The 24019-nt window shown below is 41.4% G+C and overlaps 1 protein-coding gene across 1 annotated transcript in view; it reads left to right on the plus strand.

The window, feature by feature from the left end:
* Positions 1 to 24019, plus strand: part of LOC147701362 (zinc finger protein RFP-like) — a 396387-nt gene that overhangs the window by 205638 nt on the left and 166730 nt on the right. The window contains exons 6-7 of the mRNA XM_086930058.1: positions 11335 to 11376; positions 12100 to 12141. Coding sequence (XP_086786184.1) covers positions 11335 to 11376; positions 12100 to 12141 — 84 coding nt within the window. The remainder of the gene's footprint in view (positions 1 to 11334; positions 11377 to 12099; positions 12142 to 24019) is intronic.

Consider the following 24019-nt stretch of genomic DNA (forward strand, 5'->3'; position numbering starts at 1 on the left):
AAAAACATAGGTTTCAAGGGCATCATAGTTAGTTGGACATTTCATTCCTACTAAACCATAGAAATTCCCCGGTTATAGTTAGTTCAGCTAACTTAAACTCACAGCCCGCAATGCACTGCTGATGACGTCACATATTACATCAGTCATGACATGGTCTGCGACATCACTCATGACATCACTGATGACATCACCCTTGTGATAGAGTGGCAAACCTCCTCTCACCCTAATATAACCTTGGATACATGTTGTATATTGATTCTTCTTGTAATATGGCTGACAGTAGTCTTTAGCCCTTCCTTAGTGTTCTTACCTCCTTAGTCTCCCAGAATACCTGTGAGTGTTCTAACTTGTACCATGGTGTTCTATGATTGTCAGTTGATGGTCTGGTCAGCTGGCGAGGTTTTGTACTCAGCTGTGTCCTACAATAAATCTACATGTAATCAACTAGAAGTATCCTGTCATCTATCACCATCCTATTTACAACAATACACACACTCAAAATTACAAACTAATATTTTCAAAACAATGGACATACCAATACCAGTTACTACACACCTGTTCAGTAATTCCAAGATCTATACACACATCCACTCATTCACCAAAAGTCCTATACAGTCACGCATACATGTACTCACTCATCATGTGGTCACACATGTAAACAACGTATCAAACATCCATTTACTTGCATATACAGTTATACACACACCACCACACTTACTTCTACAGAAACGTATACATACTTACTCTCTTCAACCATCACTAATAAAAACACATACTTTTTTATACAGGAACACTTTCACATATACTCACTTATATACACAAATACTGACATTTACTAGTTTAAAACATATGTAGTTACTTATAAAGACACTATTGAGACAGTTGTTCACACAGCCATACACACACTCATCAACCCATACAGTCCTGCACAAATAGGGGCCCATTAGGATTGCCCCCGCCAGGCTGGCGGTAGCCATCGCCAGCCTGGCGGGGGCAATACGCCCGCCATCCGCACCTAAATTCTCCCCGCCATATTAGTATGGCGGGGGACCACGGTGGATGGAAAGACCGTCCCCCGCTTTTCCGCCCCAGTCGCCTCCTCGGAAAAGGATTAATCTGGTGGTGGTGTATATTAGACACCGCCAGCCATATTACAATGGGCTTGGTTAGATGCCTTTCCCCCGTGGTCTTCACTCTGGGGGGCCCCTGTGGGCCCCTAGAGTGGAGAGGTGGGGGGTGTGCACACGGGGGGTACCTGTGGTACCCCCCAGCATTTGCATACACGAAGCAGCAGGCAGTGGGCGGTGCCTGCCGCTTCGTGTATGCAAATGCATACATGCATTTTTAGCATTGCGGTGGGCGGTGCACCGCCCGCCCGCCACAATGTTAAAAATGATGGATGTACCCACCACTGTGGCGGGCACATCATAATCCCCACCACGGTACCCCCGCCCTTGTGGCGGGAGGTCCTAATCCAGGTGATCTTGCGACTCGTTACCTGTATGTGAGCTCCTTGCTTATTTTCTCTACAGCTCTGATGGAATTTGCTCTTTTTCATGAATGGTTTGAGCTGCTTTCCCCACCACGCTGCAAAGACGCTGGGTTCTCCCTGGATCGGGACTGGACTCAGCTGGCCCTATCATGGAACGGCGGATGGTGGATGTTGGCGGTTGGGAGCTGTAGGCTGAGAATGGCGAGAATGGGGCTGCACTTGCTGATACAAGGAGACGACGAGAACACTGCTTTCGGGTAAAACTCCTCCCACGGCACACTTTAAAGTTGAAGACGACGAGTGACGGAATATTTGTGAACGGGGGAGATTTGAAAGACTTGAAAGACTCTGAAAGACTTGCAAGTACAAGCGGAGCAGACCGATGACCCCCTGGCTTGTGAGTAATCTTTTTAGTTGGAAGTGGGAAGTTTGGGAAGGCTCTTTATCCCCATATCGATATATTGTAGCTACAGTGGTGTTACACTCAAACAATAAACTTTCGAAGAAGCCTGGTGATATTCAATACCTAACTTTTTTTCTGGACTTTATGTGCTCATTATGCTGCCAAAAACAGAGCGTGGGGGTAAAACTAGACCCAGTGGGTAAAGTTTGGTAGGCACTCATGCTGTGCTAGCCGCTAAACTGGCTCAAGATCAAGACCCAACCAGTAAGGTCTCTGAAACTGCGAGGCAGCAATTTCCAAAAATCACACAAATGTTTCAGTCTAATATTGGGAAGAAGGCTGGCACTTCAGTAACTGCTCCGCTTGATGTTGACACTATTGACGATGCAGAGGCTGTAACACCTGTAACACCTGTGGACTCTTCATTGTCTGTGCAACCCCCCTCTGCATCCCAAGCGGTGATTATAGATAAAACCTTGGACCAGCGCGAGGAACTGAATTTGGCCAGTGAAGTTATTCCGGAAGATGGAATGGATACAATTAACCTGGTTAGTAGTAAGGATAGTGAATTTTTTTTCCCTTTCGGAACACTCTGATGATGGCTCAGTTTTAGACGGGGAACTTGAGGATGACCTTTCACTTAATGAAGGAGGCCCGGGTGGCACTACACCCAGCGCAATGGACTTAATGGATGCAAGTTGCAATATATCTGGTACTACTGTAGAGGCGATAGCTACAGTTAGGAAGAAAGGTGTCGAAAAAGATGAGGCACCCTCTGTTGGACTTCCTGACTGGGATCTCTCCACTGAGGAGCTTTCACTGGAACAATTGAATCTATCTGATCAGGCAACTGGCGGTCTTGGTTTGGAACAAGCAGGTTCAGTGTCACTTGAATAAATTTATAGAGCTATTACTGACCATAGGCTTGAGGCTCGTGCAGAACATCTAAAGATACATATAGCTTGTCGTAAGTTGCAAAATAACGTGCGCCGCTTGCCCAAATCTTGTAATGAATTTACAGACCGTATGACCGACGCTGAAGGGCGTACATCAGCGCTTGAAGACCAAATGACAATTCAAAGGGAGGAAGTTGCCGACATCAAGGCTAATAAGGATGATGTCCACAATAAGCTTGTTGACTTAGAGAACCGATTGCGGCGCAATAACTTGCGTGTTTTTGGTGTTCCTGAAGGCCTTGAAAGCCAGGACCACCGTAAATTTACAATTGAGCTATTCGAGGAGGCATTTTCGGATGTGAAAGAATGGAATTGGGCTCAGGAAGTTCAACGGGCACACCGATTTCCATTTCGTCAAAAGGCCAGCGCGGAATGTGCAATCTGGGCAGGTTGTGCATCCTCGTGCTTTATTCATTTCACTGAATAACTTTTTGGCAAGACAGGTTCTATATGACCTTGCACATCCGGAAAAAAAGCTATCCGGTAAAGGGATTCAATTCTTTGTACGCCCAGAATATTGTCATTCAACGGTCGAGAAGTGCTGGCAGTTGCGCCAGCTAATTGCACTCTCAATCTAAGGGCCTGCAGGCCTTTCTTCTGCAACCAGCAACTCTTAAAATAGTGAACAAGGGCCAAACTCGCTATTTCACGTCTGAGGCCTCTGCTCAAGACTATTTGCAGTCCTTGCCTTAAAGGCATGGTATATTGTTTTGGTTTAATTTACTAATGTCACAGTTTATGCTTTTATTATTTGACTAAATGACTCTCCGAGCATTTAGAGAGTGGCTCACACTCATCAAGGGGCGGTAGGCCCTATTGCCTCAGTTATGGGGGAGGGTATTGTTGGGGGTGGGGGGAGGGATCCTGCAGGGGGGTTGGGCTTTTGTTTTTTTGGGGGGGTAATGGGTTGGGTGGTCACTGAGGTCTGGGCGAAAAGGGAAAAAAGTCAGTTCATAGTAGTTGCTGTAGGGATTTAAGAGTAATGTTATTTTATGGATGTCGCGATGACCAGCGATTTGATGATGATAATGGCTAATAATAATTTACGGATCTGTACATTTAATGTATGCGGCCTGAATAATGCGCTGAAGCGGAGACGTGGGATGGAGGAGATACGACTAATTAATACTGATATTATTTGTCTTCAGGAAACCCATATAACTTGGGTGAATCGTAAAGTATGGACTGAATTGGGATTTTCACTGGTAGCCGCATCTAGACAAGTTACAATGAATCGTGGGGTGGCAATCCTGGGTCGTCAAGCTCTAGTAGTGGCCGGTAAAACCAAGGTGGATAATTTTGGCCGTTGGGCTATTGTAGAGTGTATAATAGGGGGTAATAAAATTACAGTCTGCACTGTGTATAGCTCTAATCTTGATCAAGTGCAGACTTTGGATTTTTTGCATGTTGAGCTTGCTCTGTGGGATACCCCCCTTGTAATATTAGGGGATTTTAATATACATGGAGAGCCCTTTACTTGGGATCTTCAATTTACTAACTATAAGAGTCGAAAACCAAAAGTGTTTTATGCACTCCATCAACTATTGGCTCAGCATGGTTTGGTTGATGGATGGGGGATCCGGGATATACTTTTTTTTCTTTTCCTCATAATAAGTTTGTTCAGTTAGATTATATTTATGTACCTAGATTTTTAATGGTTGGGTCTAAGATGCAGGGTACACCGCGCATAACGCCAGACCATGGCCCTGTAGTCATGGATCTTCCTCGCTTCAACTTTACACGGGCACAACGCTCATTTACTTTTTCTAAAAAATTGTTAATAGAGGAGGATTACATATGCCATATTCAATTATGGGCCAAACAATTTCTGGAATATAATAGGGGAACCGCTTCCAAAGCGATGGTCTGGGAATGTTTCAAGGCCGGCATAAGTGGGGAAACTTGTAGTTATGGTTGGACTCAACAGAGCAAGCGGAAAGAATTAATTGAGAATTTGACTTTAGATTTAAACATCGCTGAGCAAGAACTAATTTCAGTAATTAGTACTAATAGGGATAGTCAAACTGCTCAGACTAAGGTGGCTTGCTGTAAGGCAAAGATCAACGGGGTCTGGAGTGAGGAAATAGCAATCCGGTATGAAATCAATAAAACTGAGCGATGCGAGTATGGTGAAGCTGCAGGCAGTTGTCTAGCTCAAAGACTCTGGGGTCAACAAGCATCTCAGAGAATTGAGGGGTTGCTAGATAACCAGGGCCATTTGGTGGCTACTATAGAGGGTATAATGGAGATATTCCAGCAATATTACAAGGAACTCTATACTCAAGATGTGGTACCCCAGGATTTGATTGAACAATATTTGTCAAGTATAGATCTACCTGAGGTGGGAGACACGATAAGAGAAGAGTTAGAGGTGCCAATCTCTATGATTGAATTACAACGTGCACTTGAGGATTTGGCACCTGGGAAAGCAGCCGAACCTGATAAATTACCTTTAGAGGTTAACGTATTTTTTTCCGGTGATAAAAGATGATATGCTGGCTACTTTTATAGCGGCCCAGATAGGAAATCCCCCTGTATCTTGGGACGACGCAAATATTGTTGTGTTCAAGAAAAAAGAAAAGTCTGCTGAATTGGTTGGTTCTTATAGACCTATATCATTAATAAATGCCGATGCCAAGGTATACTCTAATATTTTAGCAACTCGGCTACGGCAAATCGTTCCTCTTTTGGTATCCCGTCATCAACATGGATTTTTACCTGGGAGAAGTACTGTTAACCATTTGCATAGAGTTATTGCTGTGCTAGACTATGCTTCAGTTTTTCATAAAAACATTGGTTTAATTTTTTTAGACGCTGAAAAAGCGTTTGATCGCGTGGCTTGGGCTTTTCTTTGGGCAGTCATGCGTAAAATGAGGTTTGGGCCTCATTTTTTGCTTGCTCTCCAAACTATGTATAAACAACCTAGGGCTAAGATCTGTGAGATGGGTCACGAATCCGCCTATGTATATATCACATGTGGCACAAGGCAAGGATGCCCATGTTCACCGCTACTTTTCGCGATGTATATTGAACCACTGTTGCGCATTCTTGAAACTACGCAAGCTATACAATCAATGGCGGTGGGGAATCACTATGTACGTGTCTTAGCTTATGCTGACGACATAGCAATCATTACATCTGATCCAGAGCAAGCACTATCTGAAATAGAGTATGTGACCTGAGAGTTTGGGCAATCGTATAAATTAAACCTTTCAAAAACCGTGTGTACTCCAGGATTATACCCCGGCGAGGCGCGTGTGACACATGAGGCTCGATATCTGGGGATCAAGATAAGGATGTTGCTCCAAGAAATTGTAGCCGTTAATTGGTCGGATATACTATGTTTGGTTAAAAGGCAACTTGAAAAGGTGGAATGTCTACACCTATCTTTGGTTGGGCGACAGAATGTCTTGAAGATGTGCATATTACCCCGCGTGCTTTATTTTTTTCGGACAGTACCATTGGAGCTGTCACGTAAGCAATTAATGACGCTACACTCTATTACCAACAAGTTTATTTGGGGCCGGAAAAAGGCTCGGCGGGCTTCCAAATATGACGCTACCATTTTCTAGAGGAGGATGGGGGGCGCCTAATTTTGTTTTCTACTATTTAGCTTGCCTTCTACAAAATATTGATATTTTGGTAACCGGTGGTGAGATTAGGCCGTTTGAAACCCCTAATATTTATCCGATGTTATTAGGGAATTACTCGCGATATGTACTGCTTAAACTTTTTGAGCAGAGTTATTATAAAAAAAACTAGATTTAAGACTGTATTCGCCGCATTTAAAGGGCTGAGATGGGTGCGCAAGGCTATTTATCTTAATAGAATTAATTATTATACCCCATTTCATTCTACAGAATTACTTCCATTAATATTTTGGGATGCTAAAATAAGAATATGGCGTGATATGGGGATGTTTTTAATGGTGGTATCATGCTGTCATTTATGGAATTAAGGGACAAATATGCAATTTCGCACAATGATTTTTTTTTAATATTTGCAGTTAAGGGACTTTTTTTTAAGCACCCTGAAACAACCCCTATATTTGTTAATGATTTATTTGAAGCTATGTTAAAACGTGCCAGGATTGGGACAATGTATAATATTTTGCTAGCCACTCAACGTGACGATACTGTCGCACAGGACTAGAAATGGAGCACTAGACTTGGTATTGCTGGCCCGTTTGTTCAAGAATCTATTGGTTTGGTTTCCAGTCATTTGACTGCTAATTTACGGTCCCAGCATTGTAAAACTTTATTTAATTTGTATTATACACCTGTCCAAATGATGAAGTGGGTGATGTTCATTCAGGGAATTGCTTCAGGTGTCACACCCTGCATGCCGACATAGTGCATATATTTTATGATTGTAGTGTGTTAGTACCCTTTTTCTCATCAATTGAACAGTTTTTGTCACATCTCACAAATGTAAATGTTATGATGTCTAGAGAGATGTTGTTTCTTGGGTTATGTAAAAATGGCAATATAAGTCAGCAGTACAATCCATATAGATCTTTTTTTATTTATGGCTATGTTAGTAGCCCGTTTATGTATTGCTTCAATGTGGGTGACACCTGAGGCACCCTCGTACAAAATGTGGTGAGCGAAGCATTATAATATCTTTTACATAGAATTTAATCTTTATTGTCTGAAGGCATTGACGAAAAAGCAACTAGTGGTTCAGATCTGGCAGCCCATGATACAGCATATGGAATGGGTTTGATTTAACAAATGCTCTTCCCCTGTATGGATTAATAACTGTGTCTCGATTATTTTTGTTTAGCCAATTAAATCTTAGTATAGTCTTGTTTTTGCTTTGCTTTGCCTACAGCACACTGAATATTGATTTATCTATGCAAGTATCTAATTTCCTTGTATACGCTATGAACTGAACAATACAAATTAAAAAAAAAAAGAAAATGATCAATGTAGACACTTATATACCCATTTATTCTTCCATCGACCTTAAGATATACATAAATAAAACATAATCAATTTTCTGAAAAACACACATTCACTGGATGTCAACCGTGATCACATCAGTGATGTCATTTGAGATGTCATGAGTGATGTCATGAGTGATGTCACTGACCTCGTCATGAGTGATGTAATATGTGACATCATCAGCAGTGCATTACGGGCACACTAGTTATAGTTAGCTGAACTAAGTATAACGGGGGAATTTCTATGGTTTTGTACGAATGAAATGTTCAACTAACTATTACGTCCCTGAAATATATGTTTTTTTCAGTGAATATGTATATGTTACAATACAGTTTAAAATATATCTTTATTTAAAGAAAAAAATACAACCCTAAAGTTATTTTAAAATACTTTTTGGATTATTTTTGTAGCTGTATTATATTTATTATATATGTAACAAAATTACCTACAATATTATTAATGTGTCAATTGATCGTTTTGTTAACTATTACATCTTTTATTACTTAAATTTATGTTTTTAAACATTCTCAATGTCTATTTATGCAAACTCATGTTGTACATATATGCTTTGGAATTTTTAAACAAAATTAGTATTTTTTTATGTTTATTACATTAAAATTAAAATATAAATAATTTTTTTATTGAAAGCTTCTAAATTAAACTTGATCCCAAATCTCCCTCTTACCCATGAACACCCTGTTTGTCTGCATATTACTTTTTATAAGTTAATTAAAATTAAATTTAACAATTTTACAAGAAAATACATATTAAAATAAGTAATAATAAATACTCGAGTGTTAAAATGAATACCTGGGTATTAGTACACTACCCCACCAAACCCCTGTTTCCCATGCATTCCGTCCCAGGAGATGGGTGCCAAAGCCGATTTTATTATTTAAAAAATATATATATTTATTAAGTTATCTATCAGTGAAACTAAATATCAATTAATTCTCAAATATTAAATTTAATACCCGAGTATTAGTACACTCCCCCACCCAAAACCTCTGTTTCCCGTGCATCCCGTCCCAGAGGTTAGGTGCCAAAGCCCTTTTTAATATTTAAAAAAATATATTATTAAAATATTCTATTAGTCAAAATAAATATCAATTAATTCTCAACTATTAAAACTAATGCTAGAGCATTAATGTACGCCCCGCTGAAAACCCCTGTTTCCCAGGCATCCTTTCCTAGAGGTTAGTAGCCAAAGCCCTTTTTTAATCATTTTTATTAAACAAGATTTAAAATATTCTATCACTAAAAATAATTATGAATTAACATTAATACCTGAGTAGTAATACACTCTCACACCCATAAAACCCTGTTGACCATGCATCTCATCCCAGAGGAAAAGCCTTTTTTTTATTTATAACATTTTTTTTTCAAATGTTCTATCACTAAAACTAAATATCAATGAATTCTGAAGTATTAAAATGAATACCTGAGTATTAATACACTCCACCACCCAAAACCCCTGTTTCCCAAACAACCCGTCACAGGGAATAAGTGCAAAGCACATTTATTTTATTTGTTTAAATATATTATATTTAAGATATATATTAATTTGTTTTAAATTATAAGAACTGATCTAAATTTTAAATAATATTCACATTTTAATAATAAAACGTTAGTATTAATACACCATTCCCTTTTGATAATTTTTTTATATATATTTTTTTAACTACAAGCTTGTGAACTAAATATTAAGTAATTCACAAAAAATAGATTTAATACCTGAGTATTATAACACACCCAGTTTCCCAAGCATCTGATCTCTGGGAATGAGAGCCATGCCTTTTTAATTTTTTTTATATGTATTAATTTTATAAATAAAAACTACTAATAATAAAATATTAAAATACTCCCCCACCCAAAACCCCAATTTCTAAACAATTCTTGGATAATACCCAAATATAAAAAAATATCAAAAATAAAAACTCAACTCACTTACCTTCATTACTCAACTTACAATGCGTTGTAATAGCATGCGTTGTAATGGCATGCATAGTAATGGCATATGCGTTGGAATGGCATGCGTTGTAATGTCACCTATATTGTAAAAGATGTGATGTAAAGGCATTATGATGTAATGCCTGTTTTGTGATGGACCCTTTCCAGAAAGTTGTTCAGCATGCTGCGCTTGAAGGAATCAATCCTAAGTCAACCTTATGTCCATCCCTTTGTGCCTATCAGTCACCTCCCCAATCTACAACAGGTGAAAGCCCTGCCACATTGCTATTCGGGAGAGACATTGGGACAAAGCCACCACAATTGACCACAAGCTGAGTAGTAGACACTGACGAGATTTGTGTTACAGACACTTCTTGCAAAAGTAAGATGAAGGTCTATGCAGATAAGGGCTAATGTGCTTGGGACATGGTCCTATTCAAACAAGAACAGAGCAAAAGACTGACACTCCGTTTGATGCTTAACCATTGAGAGTCGTGACAAATAAAGGACATATGGTGACCGTGCAACGTCCTGGAAAGTCTATTATGAGAGGCTTGTCACACTTCAAGCATGTTTGTTGGCTCCAGCACTTATGAGTGAAACAAGTCCACCTGAGTGCCCACGTCAAGCATCTGAGTCTACATCTATGATGCCAGATGACAGTGCAACTCCTTACCTAATACTACTCGATCTGGACAATTGGTGAGAGCACCTCTCCAACTCATAAATGTATATATGTTGTCTGTATTTCTAATTTAACAAATGGGAGGTGTAGTGTTGTGTGATCATATGCAATAGAAGCCTTGAGGTCCTATGCACACACCATAAAAAGTTATGCAATCAGTTGGGAGGTATTTGGGGTATCTCTGGGTGTGTCAAAGGTTATGACACCCTTCTTTCAGTTTAGGGTTGCATGCTGAAGAATAAAGACGTGTTTCAGAGCTCCATGTGTGGTGTAGTTATTTGCATATTCCAGAGCTGGGGTGGATGCTACAGTCATATGCTTCAACTTCCAGCAGATGCTCATTGGCAATCAGTGGGCTCCCTGTTGTAAAAATAGGGGATGATATAGTTCATACTGTTTAGGACATTAAGGTGTCTTTTAGCTTGATACAACGTTGTTCAGCTTAATCTTCAGGTTTTTGGGATATGACGCTATCCCTAGTATTTGCAATTTGGTACAATCATTAAAGAGTCCTCCCTACTTTCATCCTATTAATTGTAATCCCTCTTAAACGCCAATGTTCAAAAGCAACTATCATCACAAGAGTGTAACCTGGAAAATGCTGGAGAAATGAAGTTTTGGGGTTGGTCACTGTTTCAACATTGAGGAGGATGACAAACATTAGAGAAATGTCCATCTGCCCCTGATCGAAGACCAGATTGTTGTTGCTGGTGCTAAGCAAATGGGGGATACCTTTCAAGAAGTTTAGAATATGGCACACTCTCTTGATATGATACTGATTTTCCTAACTTTTAAAGTCGGTTTCTCGTGAGCATAGACATCCATGCTGCTGAAATTTGTTTTGTCAATCACTGAAATATAAATATGCTTATTCGAACACCATTAATTGCCTTTTCTTTTAGGGATGATAAGGATCTTTCCCAAGCGCCAGTATGTCCAAACAGGTAAATGTGTTAATCTTCCTGTGCACTGTCTCCCAATATGCTTTGACTCATTTTCTGCATTATTCGCTAATATATGGTCTGTTGAAAAGAATAGGACTTTCAATTCTGAGTTGTAGATTAGGCACTATGGTACAGGAATCAACTGTAGGATCTATACAGTGAACATTATTGCATGATTAATAGTTATATATAATCAGCATAGTATATTCCAAGCATTTTACACCGCTCTAGCATTCTCGAACCAGTCCCTTTATGACTGATCAAAATCAAAGACCTTTCCTGTTATAATTACTGAATGTTTAGATCAATTTCATTAGTTTGTTTATATATATAGGACCAGTTACCCTATCTAAGGTTTAATTCACAATGAAATACTAGTGCACTAACAAAGCATTCATTTGTGACTTATTCATCTCACTATTCCAAATATTCTCACAATTTCTAGAGCAGTTATAGCAGGTGAGGTTTTTGGACGATGGTAATATTCAGTAGTCTCCTGTACCGTAGCATACATCCATGTAATAATGAAAATGGTAGAAGAGGATACACCTTGAAGGAAATTTCACCAACTCCAACATTAGCTTCCTTAGGTGCATACTAATGTCCAAAAATGATGGTGTATATTTCACCCTATCAAAATTGACTAATATGTCAATGTCACGTTTGAACAATCAATAAAAAGGAAAAAAAGTGAATGAAGACTTGTCTCATTTTCTTTTCTAGGATCCAAGAGAATCTTCCTGAAGACCCTGATGGAGCAAATAAGTAATTGAACTTGTTTAAAATTTCTGTTGCACAAAAGTATTCGGCAAAGTTTTTAGAAGTTTTATGAAGGAGTAAACAATGGGGAACAGTAGAGAGCTCACATTGCTGAAAATGTTGTTTCCAAATTCTATAATATATTTGAAATCTTGCAGATAGATTTGTAGTTTGTAGATTGGTTCTATGTCAGAATACCATTAACAACAATATCATCTGATAGAAATATTTTGCCCAAAATATTGTTTGCAAATATATCATCTTTGGGGTGCAATTTTTCTACTATTATCTTCCATTGGAAGTATAAGTTGTTGAGTGTAGAATAGCAGATAATACTTTGGTTACAATACTGAAGGCAATACTTTGCACATTATGCACCAGGAATTTGAATCAGTTGCAGGGACTAGAAGCTCTCAACATCATTCTGTGAGCAGTTGTTCTGCATAGTCAGTGGACTAGGTCAACTAGACGTGCTCAGTGTTGACAGAAACATAGAGTGACCCTATTATTTTAAACATAAATACAAAAACGCTGACAATCAGTTCGGTGTCACTCATAAATTAATCCCGGGCAATATGCTGTATCTCCGAAAGCAGTGTCTGCTCATGACAGATTACCCTAAACCTTTTCAAAATGCATTTCAGAAATGCAGTTGTTGTAGGCATAGACATAAATTGTACGTATATAGTGTCCATTCCAGATAAAGTTATTATAGGTACATTTAACAATTCTTTAGTCATCTGGCCCCGTGGCAGAACCAACAACAGTAATCCTCGCTAGACTTAATGGGAAATTGTGCAGCTACACACACTCAGGTCAAGCTGTACTAAACTTTATACAACATATTGCAGCATGAACATTTGCAGTGACCCTTTGCATGATAGTAGTGCCCTTATTATTAAGAGTCACACATCAATGACGTCTTCAGCCATTTGTTGCAAAAAAAGGCATTTTCTGTTATGCTGAGTAGTGTTCTACATCACAAGTAAATGCAAACGATAATGTTTGTGCTGTTTTAGTCAAGGTACACACTCCACCACAAATCTGTACAACCTGTAGCTCCTGGGCAAATCTTATGAGCAATTAACATAGCTTTATAGGCCACTGCTGGGGTGGCTTGGGCTCATCTATATGGGAAACAAGATTAGGAAGAGTACACTGAAAGGTTTGTGTGCAGACCAGAGCAGAAAAATGTGCAGGTGAATCACAAGTCGAATACATTCTGTAGAATTGTATAGCCTTGAACAATGTTGTGGCTCTTTTCGTAATGTCTGGATCAATTTCAATGTATGCAGATTGCTGAAGGCTTTCTGCAAGCACTATGTAGGCTGTCCTTCTTACAAGGGAAAAAATCATCTAAGCAGTATGGCTGGTGCAGACATGGAACACATTTGTTGGTGTCCAGTAATGGAAGGTCACAGGTGAAGTGAAGGGTCTTGAAGTTGCTTGATGCTAATTTCTCTAACTTTGGGTCTACCACCCTCACCTCAATCATTCCTGGAACTGTGGTCAAACACTGCTCTCTCAATCCAATCATAACTATGTAGGTAGTGAATTGTAGCTGAGTATTCATTATGCCATATCCCACTTCTTGTGCTAAATGCTGAAACATATGAAGACATGAACAACTTCATCTCCTTGCTCCTTCATACATGCTGCATAATACCTTCAAACGCCCCAAATCGGGCTATGGCATATATTTTTCAATTCATTTTTAGGTCAAGCCTGGTCAGCGCTTGCGCTGTGAGGCGATCTATTGTAGTTACTTTGTGGAGGTCTGACTCCTCCCATGCATTTGATTGGCTTTTGCATGTGTCTTTGAAGAATCGTAGCCTGCAATTGGCTAAAAGTGGGTCCATATCCCACCTCTTCTGAAAAGTTCACTCCCATAGAGTATTGACGTGGGTGCGAGCAGAGGCATGCACTGTGGCTGCTATGGCAGGACACACGCTTTGCTCCCAATGCTAAACTCCCACCTCATTAACTCCACCCCCTCCCCAGCCTCTCTCCCGCCCATCTCTTTTCGCCCTCGTTTTAGTTTGGAAGCAGCCACTTGCCTTCCTTTCTTCTTTTTGGCAGTGGGCAGAATTTATTCAATTAACAAGCTTGTCTCATGAATTGGGCAGTCACATTAAGGCTTACTTTGTAACCTTAAGATTGGCATGGTGGAGCAAACTTTGCATGACAGGATTGACATTGCGTGCGTAACACACATGACATCAGCACGCCCACCGGCATTCAGAAGACAGTGCACCTTTAAGTGCAGCGGACCTCTGTCCCAGAATGCAATCTCTGGAGTTATTTTTATGTCTCTATCTTGTTGCTGACCCACAGCCACTTGTAAAATGTAGGCAAATTCTGTAGCGCTGCCCCGTACTCTCCTTCTAGACATCCATTACCACAGTGTCGGATGCGATAATAGTCGCAATGTTTATTACACCTGATAATACCTACCCCTGCTAAGTCGAACTTTATTGGTTTCCGTACATAACACCAGTGGCGGCTCCCCCTTGTTAGGGCGCCGCCCCTGTATTCAGCCTCAAAGCCACATTAGAAAAACTTAAGATTTAAAACACACGCACACAAACTTTCAATAGCACTCACTCGTGGCCTCAGACACACCACTCACATAACTGGTGCAGTAGCTGAGCTATGGTGAAGTCTGTGGATTGACGCAGGCGCACTTTGCATAGCCTGGCTTCAATCAGTGAAATTGCCGGGTGGACGATCTCACATCCCTGGGGTCTGTGAGGTCATCAGCCAGGCAATTCCATAGCCTCCTGGGATGAGTTCCACCCCTTGATGACGTTTCTTTCACTTTAGCCTGAAGCCCTGAGGCGTCAGGAGCTTCACGTCAGTCAAGGACCACAGTCTACCCTTCCCTTTGTCGTCACAGGGAGGGGTGGGGTCAGACTCAGAGAGCATCACGGAACCCAGCCCACTCTGTGACGACAAAGGGAAGGGTGGTTTTGGCTGTAGTTAGAAAGCTGAGCACTGGATTCTGCGCAGTGCATCAGCTCGACTTTCAATCAATCAATCAATCAATCAAAGACATTTATAGAGCGCTCTACTTACCCAGAGGGTCTCAAGGCGCTAGGGGGGGGGGGTGCTGCTACTGCTCGAACAGCCAGGTCTTGAGCTTCTTCCTGAAGGAGAGGTGGTCTTGGGTCAGGCGCAGGTCGGTCGGGAGGGAGTTCCAGGTCTTGGCGGCCAGGTAGGAGAAGGACCTTCCTCCTGATGTCGTTCTTCGGATGCGGGGGACGGCGGCGAGGGCGTGACTGGCTGATCGGAGGTGGCGTTTGGGAGCGTAGAAGTTGATGCAGTTGTTGAGGTAGCTCGGGCCTTGATCATGTAGGGCTTTGTGTGCGTGGGTGAGGAGACGGAAGGTGACTTTCAAAGCATAATGCGCAGAATTCAATCCACAGCTTCCCGCGCTGCTGCTTCATCAAGTGCAGTGCTTTCACTGAATCCAGCGCGACAGAATACGCAGAGTTTAGGAAAGCCTTTGAGCTTTCAGCTGGCCCCTCCAGTGATCCTTCCCAGACAGAGGACAGAAGAGCACTATTGAGGCGGGTGAGCTATGATAAAACTGAAATGAAGAGTCAAAGGTCGACACTGACTCAAATGACAGCGCAAAGGCCAGGAATGCTTGTCAAGAAAAGATTGGAAAATAAACATTGTCAGAGTATTAGTGTTTCAGAGTTCAAGATCGTGTCTTTTTTTAACACGAAGAAAAGTTTCAGCAGCATACTTCATCAGATTATTTTGCATGAACTCTGAAACACTTATACTCTAACATTGAAAATGGTAGTGTTTAAAACGTAGGCCCTTATATTTTACTTGTAAACGTCAAGGAAGAAAAATGTAGGCGAGGTGCATGTGCTGAACACCAGCTGTACAATAATGCGGGCCTGGGTGGCTTAACAAATTCATGTATCTTAATTGTGGGACATTCATCAAGTGTAAATTGAACCACCCAACACCATATGTGACCTCTCCAGAGCTTGCATGAAAAAAGACTGCCATGTCTAGATTGCGTCAGTCAGCTGTAACAACATGCCAGCGTCGGCCAGTATTAACTCAAAACCACGACCTCCAGAAGCATAAGAGACCCTTGTATTACACCTACCTGTACCTGTGCACGCCCTTGTTTTACACCCACCAGTGCAAACCCTTTTATTACACTCACCAATGCACACCCTTGCATTACCCTCCCAGTGCACATCCTTGCATTGCACCCACCAGTGCAACCCCTTGTATTACACCCACCAGAGCACACCCTTATTTTACACCCACAAGTGCATGCCCTTGTATTACAACCACCAGAGCACACCCTTTATTTATTTCTTTTACAGAGTTTTATATAGCGCAAATTTGACCCAAATCGGGTATCAGAGCGCTTTACATAGCACCAGTTGCATTACATGAGGACACATTCATTTTTGTTAGGCATGGGGAGATTAAGTAAATTGAATCACAGGATGTTCAGCATCATTGCAGAGATTCGAACCCAGTTCCCCAGATTCGAGGTCAACCACCCTAGCCGTTAGGCCAACTCCTCTCCCCTTGTATTACAACCACCAGTGCAAGCCTAAACAACCAAAACATATGCAACGGTAAATAAACTAGCGGACAGCAGGGATATGTAAATGTATTTGAGCTTATATAGCGCACAGCTACCCGCAGTGGGTTTCCCGGCGCTTGCTTAGGGAACCCGTCCTGGTATTCCCCTGTGAGATAACCCCGGCAGGGTATCCACAAGGTGAAAGCCAAGCATCCCGCCGCAAGGGGCCGTTGTGGAGATTAAGCAAGCTATTGCCCAGAGTCGCAGAGTGTGAACCCGTGAGTCGAGAAGGCACCGGAGCGAGAATTATCGAGTCCGTGGAATTTTTAGCCCAAGACCTGCTGAGGCGGGGAATTGAACCCTAGCCCAGGGCCGATCTCAGCTTCCGGGTCTGCCACCTCTAACCCCTGAGCCACACTTCTCCACATGAAAACACATAAAGTAATATTTATGATAATAGTTAGCATCTGTTGTGCACTTACGGTTTAAAGCACACTGATTCTTTCTTTAATTTTAATAAGGTCACTTAGTGAAATTAGCATGCCCCTAAGTTAACACTGATGCCAAAAACATGGATTGACTTGCGAAACCACGAATGTTAAAAACAGAGGGAATGCATTTCAGCGATTTAGTTCCTCTCTTATTTTACATGCTTAACTTAATCTTTCATTCCCCACGAGTTAGCTATTTTATAATGTTGTTGTTTATCTGTAGTTTTTTCTGTGCACACCTTAAAGCTTGAGCCATGCCAGATGTTTAAGGGGCTTTGATTGGGTCCTCAGGCTGAAGCTAGACAAAGTGCCTGTCAGTGGGTTGGCCTTTCAGCAGAGCACACAGAACAATGTGTATTTCATTTGTATCTGAAATTCTGTGGATATGTGTGTGAAGAGGTACACTGATGTCAAAATATTTGCAAGGCAAAAGTAAGAGAAATCTAAGTGCTCAACATTTGAGAGAGTGCAGTGCATGTTGAGGGGTGGTTAAGTGACAGACGCGAGGAAGGGCGTTCGGGGAAGAGTGAAAAGAGGATGCTGAAGAGGAAAGAGAGGGGGTTGAAGATGTGCAGATGGACAAGATATGCAGAGAAAAAGCGGATACATATCTAACATAAAGCACACATAATTGATGGCCAAAACTCCTTCCACAGCCCTAAATTCTATTTAATTCATGGGCTCACTATTTCAGAATTTAAACATTTACAATGTTAATCATTTATAGAAAATCATTGTTGTTACTCATTTGTCTTAAACAGCTAACACCCAGTGACAACGCCAATCAAACTGACAGGCTTTAGGTGTATGTCAGTTGTTGTGCCATTTATCTGGATTAAATTGCATCTCAGAGAGAAACCAAAATACTGGTCTGATGGCACACTATTGGAATCACAGAAATATATTTGGCATGTTCCTTCTTCTGGTCCTTTTTCTCCAAAGTCTATATTATTCCTATCTTTTAGCCCTCTAATATTTTTCTCCACTAATTCCTCCACCTCTTTTTTTCCCCTGTTCTCTCGTGCCACTTTTTCTTTCCCTTTCTCCCGCTCCCATCTCTTTTCCATTTCTCTGTTGTTTTGGCCTTCTTCCTTCTCTTTTCCCTCGTCTCTGCTCAATTTTCTATATCCATCGTTCTTTTTCCTACCTGCGTTTCTCTCATCTTAGTATACCCCTCTCCCCTCCCGTTTTTTTTTCTTACACCTTAGACTTCTGTTTCTCGTTTCTATTTCATTAATTCCTGTAGATAGGTTTCTCAATCTCTGTGTCTCTCTATCCTTCTTTTCAATAACCCTAATGCTTGCCCTTCTTTCTTTTCCTTCCTGCCTCGCAGCACTCATCTGTTGCCCTGTCTTAACTACCTTTTCTCTCCCAAGAAAGTAGTGGCATTTGCATAAATTACAGGAAAAGAACAGTCAGGTCTTTTGAAAAGGTAATGTGGGTGGGAAATGGCCCCTACACATGACTTTACAGACTGTGATAGAAAATAGGCCCAGGCACCAAAGTAAAGGTGGTCACATACACTGAATTAGGTAGCTAAGAAAATGTCCCACCTTTTTCAATTGGGGCAGTTTTTAACTTGGTAAGACAAGCAGTGTAGTGTAGCTGTTTTGCAAGGTATAGTGGACTACATGCATTGGTGCTTGCTGCAGGCATTGTTTGATACCAGAAAAATCAACAGTAAAAAATGGGTCCCCAGATTAAAGCAGGCCCACAAAAAGCCAAAAAGATTGTCCACGCACTGACCTGAAATACCAGCTCTTCTGGCACTGCCTGATTACCATACACTGTATAGACCTGCTACTGCCCTGGGCTAAGGTAATGAGAGCGAGGGTACTGAGCTCCATGCTTGGCATTTTTATTTCCAATTCCATAGGTGTGGTACTGCCACCTCCCTTCTCCGCACAGTGTAGTTGGAATTCCACAACAAGAGCCTGATACAGGGAAGGCTCCATGGATGCACAGCTCTTCGCCCCTTAATTGTAAATCTTCTGGCGTGTTTCCTTGTCTTCACAAGCAGCACCCCTGATGAGGCGGCAATAGGTGCACAAACAGCACCCTGACACCGGCAGATAGACCGGGTGCTCTTGCACCTTAATGTGCATGCTTCTTTCAATCTACTCACATGATTTCATGTGCTTTGCAGGACTGTCAGGCATGCATGTGGCTGGTCCAGAATGGTAAAGAAAGGAATCGTTGGACAAAGATCAGCAGCAGATGCACAGGCCTGGGCCCCAAACCACAGAGGAGGGCAACTCTCTCCTTCACCTGCAGCTTGCACGAACAGCCTCCCGCCACCCACTTGGACTGGCTGCCACATCGCTGACAAAAATACGCAATTCGCCACGAGGAGGGTTATGTGGTAACCTTGGAAACGGGTGTGGTGGACTGCATGGTGGAGGTAGTACCGGTACTGGGCCAACTTCACCTTCACTTGGTCCAGAATATCTCCTCACACTTGTTCGGGATGCGCTGCTAAGTGCAAGTCAGCTTACTATATACACCAATAAAAGAGGTGCTGACTCAAGTTTGTATCTTCAATATGAGCACCATGGCTGAGTGATTAGTGAGGTAATGGGCCATGTTAGTAGAAAAAGCACTACACATACCCTGCTGGGTCTATATTGGAAAGGTGTATAGTGCATTTTCTTGAGCAGACGTGCTTTCCGTATCACTATTGCCTTCAGGAAATGCAGCTCGCACTTTGGGCCCCACTAATGACAGGTGGGTGGAGTGGGGTACCAGTGGCATCAGCAGAGGGAGAGTGGCAGATAAGATGTGTGTACAGAGTCCACAAGGCTGCATTGGCCTCGGCTATCGTGCGAACCTTGATGACTTCATCAACCAATACAGTAAAGAGGCAGAGTTGTTACAGGTAGAAAACACTTAGAGTCCTGTTTCCATTGGTTGTATGTGCTTGGCTTGGGGGGTCATTTTGCAAGCAGACCAGTTACAGTATTGGGCACATTGTTGATATGCTTTTAATATTTTCTTCACACTTGTGCTTTAAAATGCTATATTTGGATCCTGTGTATGCAACAATTTGCAGTAAATATGTGGTGTAAAAGCCGCCATTTTAATCCACTTTTTGCAAAATTTTCTTGCGGGGGGAGAACCCCCCGCACCCTCCTTTTTTCAGTTCGGGCTCGCTCGCTTCGCTCGCTCGCTTCCACGTTGTACTAGGGTACAATTATTTGCTCACCACTTTAAAAATCCACCAGCCGCCACTGCATAACACACAATTAGGATGTTTTGGGAATCAACTTGCATATTGTGGTGCACACCGGGCAACTAACCGATACACTCGTAATAAGGGCCCAAATACAAAACCATCTAGTGGTGGATGCATTTTAAAGATGGACTAGATCTATATGTGACCAGCATGACTATGTCGGGGGGGAAGAAGAAACACACACACACACCCATCCCCCGTGCCTTTGGCTGGTGACGTAACAATCAAGATCGTCAACCTCAACACATGGACTGTGCAAGGATTTCTGATGTTTTAAGAGTAATTGCATTTGCTTGATAGACAAAGTTATGGACTTTGCTTTTTATTTTGCATGATCTTAATTTTATTCTGGGCATTTTTGTCATGCACCAGAAATGCCAATCATCACACTGTTTAATGTCTCGCAGAATGGCAATGAAAAAGTAATAAAATATATTTGTTTTACACATGAGTATATTATATTTTACATACGTCTTGAGAAACTTCTCAGTGCTCTGAAGCCATTGGGTGAAACTTGTGTCCATTACAACATATTTTGATTAACTTCTCACTGTAAAAGTCAAGAAGATTCGAAAATGGATCAAATTATTACAGAGATTAATGCTACATGTGACAGAAAATAATGTAATTTCATTTAAATAAATATGGTTTGAAGAAATATTTTTCTCTGAATTATCTACATCTAGGAAGAATCACTTCAATGAGTGTAAGGGAGGCCAGATTTTTACGTCAGGCCCACCAAATAGCACAGCTGTCTGGTAGAAAAAGACTTATTGCCAATTTACCAGATCTTACAGTGAGCTTAGAGCCTGTCCATTGCTCAATATTGGTTAGCATTACTGTCATTCTCCTTTACTTGCTTTTTATTGAACGGATTGTCTTGTCCTTCTCGTGTTTGTCCCTCACCTGGAGCATTGTTTAGCCTGGTTATCTGTGAATTTAGCTGCGCCACTCCTATTTAACTCCAAGTCACTCGGGTCTCTCCTGTCCCTCTGCTGCTGCTGCTGCCAAGGGGTGCTATGTGGAATTACACCACCGTGTTTGTATTTCTGAAGTGGAAAAGATTGTTAAATGAGAGTTCAGAAGATGCCAATGCACTATATTACTCTATGAGAAAAGGTGGGATCTGGCCTCAACTTCTGGGGCATCTTCCCAGATAGCAGATGAGCTCAGTGAAATGGACTTCAGTTGTCATAAAGGACGCCTCAGCTATAAAGTAGTCAATTATGCGTCCGCCTTATGTATGAGCTAGGTTACATGCTTATGTAAACCAATCGGTCTGAATGTCCTACACACGCACACTTTCTCTCATAGACACTCCCTCAGATATGGTCCCTCTTACATCTATGCATGTTTATAGTCTCTGCAGAGATTTTAAAAGGATCCGGTAAACTTTTTAGAAATAAACGAGGTGACAGCTATCTACTCTGCTCCAAAAGCTTCTGCGCATGTGCATGTAACATTATTTTGCATTTAAGTGGGGATGGAGGTTGGTCCCAAAGCCCGTCATCAATGAGGTTTCAAAGCATGTCTGTATCATTATCATAACATCAATTTAAAACTGCATTATTTCTCTTTAATCCAATATGTTTAACTGACATATAAAATCAGCAGACCTGTCAGAAGAGGGGGTGCAAGCGACACATTATTCCCCAGGCCCATACTTTTTGTTACCCTGCCACATGTATTTATAGATTTTACAAACAGAGCTGCCGTGTTAATTAATGGCTTTGTAGCTAACACTATAGATAGCGCCAAATGAGGTGCCTTCTTTTTTCCCAACAAGCCATTTTTGATAATTTCTGGACGATATTATCTTCCTATGAAGGGCCAGCTTTAGATATTTGACTCGGGCCCTGAAAATCAGAACGCAGGATAGAAAGGTGTGTAAACCACGCAGATCTCTCTCTGATGTGCTTTTGTGGTGTACACTGACTTTAAACCTTTCTAACTCTCATCAGTTTTTTTATGAAGAACATGCAAGCAAAATATCAAACACACCACTACAATCTCATTTAAATATGGAGAACTAAATTATGACCCATGCTTATAGGGAAGGGAAATCAAAGTCCTTGCAGAAAATTAAACCGACTTCGGAAATACTCCACTGACTGAGTGCGGAACAGCACCCAAGGTTCCAAGCATCTCACACAAAGAGGCAAGTCTGGCCTATTGGTGGCAAAACCTATAGGTCTAGTTTTATAAATGAAAGTGTCTTTTCACTGGTTGGTGAGTTTGTTTTCTAACTCTGATGCGACCCAGCCCCACACATCACGCTCTGATCCTTATTTGCCCATCCCCAATTATTTATTATAGTTTTTTTTCAGAGTCCGACAACAGAAAAATGCCACTAGGCTGTTCGCTTATGTTTTGCGCTCTATGTGTATATATATGTTTTGCTTTATCTTTCTTCAATGGCCGACAGCCATGTTGAAATTGTAAAATAAAAAGCCAAAATGGCTGCTGGTGCGTCACAACACGTGCCTAGCCTTGAACCGTAAAATATGTGCGCCACGGGAAGTCACCTTTGAATGTTTTTCATACCGTTCCAAAAATAAACACTGTGTGCATGCGTTTGTGTGCAAGAATTGAAATGCATGAACGCTTATGCTTGGAGGTATCAATGCATAATCTCTTTGGCAAAATAAACAGATCAGAATTTGCCTTTTAAATTTGAGATCTCTTGGCTTTGCAAAAGCTAGTTTTTCAATGATCCGAATATAAACAAATAGATACTTTATGAGGGCAGGCATCTTGTTTTGGTAGTATGAAGCTTCTAAAGTGGTCAGCACGGTATTGTTTGGGTGACAGGCTGATACAAAATATGCACCCAGCCACACATACCCATGTTTTCCTAGTATTCATAATCTACATACTATAAGTAAGAGCAAACTCTATGCATTGCTGCAGAGATGGGAGCACCAGGTTTGAGCCAGATGCCAGGCTCTGGCTCAACTGAGGATCTCGGGACCTCAAGTCCAAACCTCACGTCCAAAACAAGCTAAACTTTCTTGTGGGTTCTGCTTGCCACCCTGCTGCCATAGCTGTTCCTTTGTTCACGAAGTTAAAACAAACCATTAATATTAGAGGCAAAAAGGAGAGACACATGATACCTATTTAGAGAATGAATTGTACAAAGTGAAACTAAAATATTGCAGGTTCCCTGCTTAACCAAAAATCATAGGCTGTTTTTCCCTCTCCTCCTTAGCCATCCTGCACAGCATCGGGCATCCTGTTTGCTTTACTAAAAACCATTGGCACGGCTATTAGGTCCCAAAGGTGAGATCAATGGGCTTTGCCCGTGCTTGTTAATATTGAGCTTGGATTGTCACAGCACTGATTCAGGTTCAACATAGGATATATACAAAGTTCATAGGTCGCACGCTACTCCACCATTACAGCGTGTGTACCCCAGGAGCATCACAGTAGATGTAGTTTTCTTCAAAGCGGGTGCGCTTAACAAAGTTCCGAAGTGTGATGCACAATTGCAGGCCAACTCTGGACACCGGTGTTTCTGGATTTTTGTCCTTCATCAGCAGAGTGTAGGATGAGTATCAGGGGTTGCTGTGCAGGCTGCCAAAGTGTTATCAGGTATGG

Source organism: Lissotriton vulgaris, chromosome 7, assembly GCF_964263255.1.
Source record: "Lissotriton vulgaris chromosome 7, aLisVul1.2, whole genome shotgun sequence".
Taxonomy (NCBI): Eukaryota; Metazoa; Chordata; class Amphibia; order Caudata; family Salamandridae; genus Lissotriton; species Lissotriton vulgaris.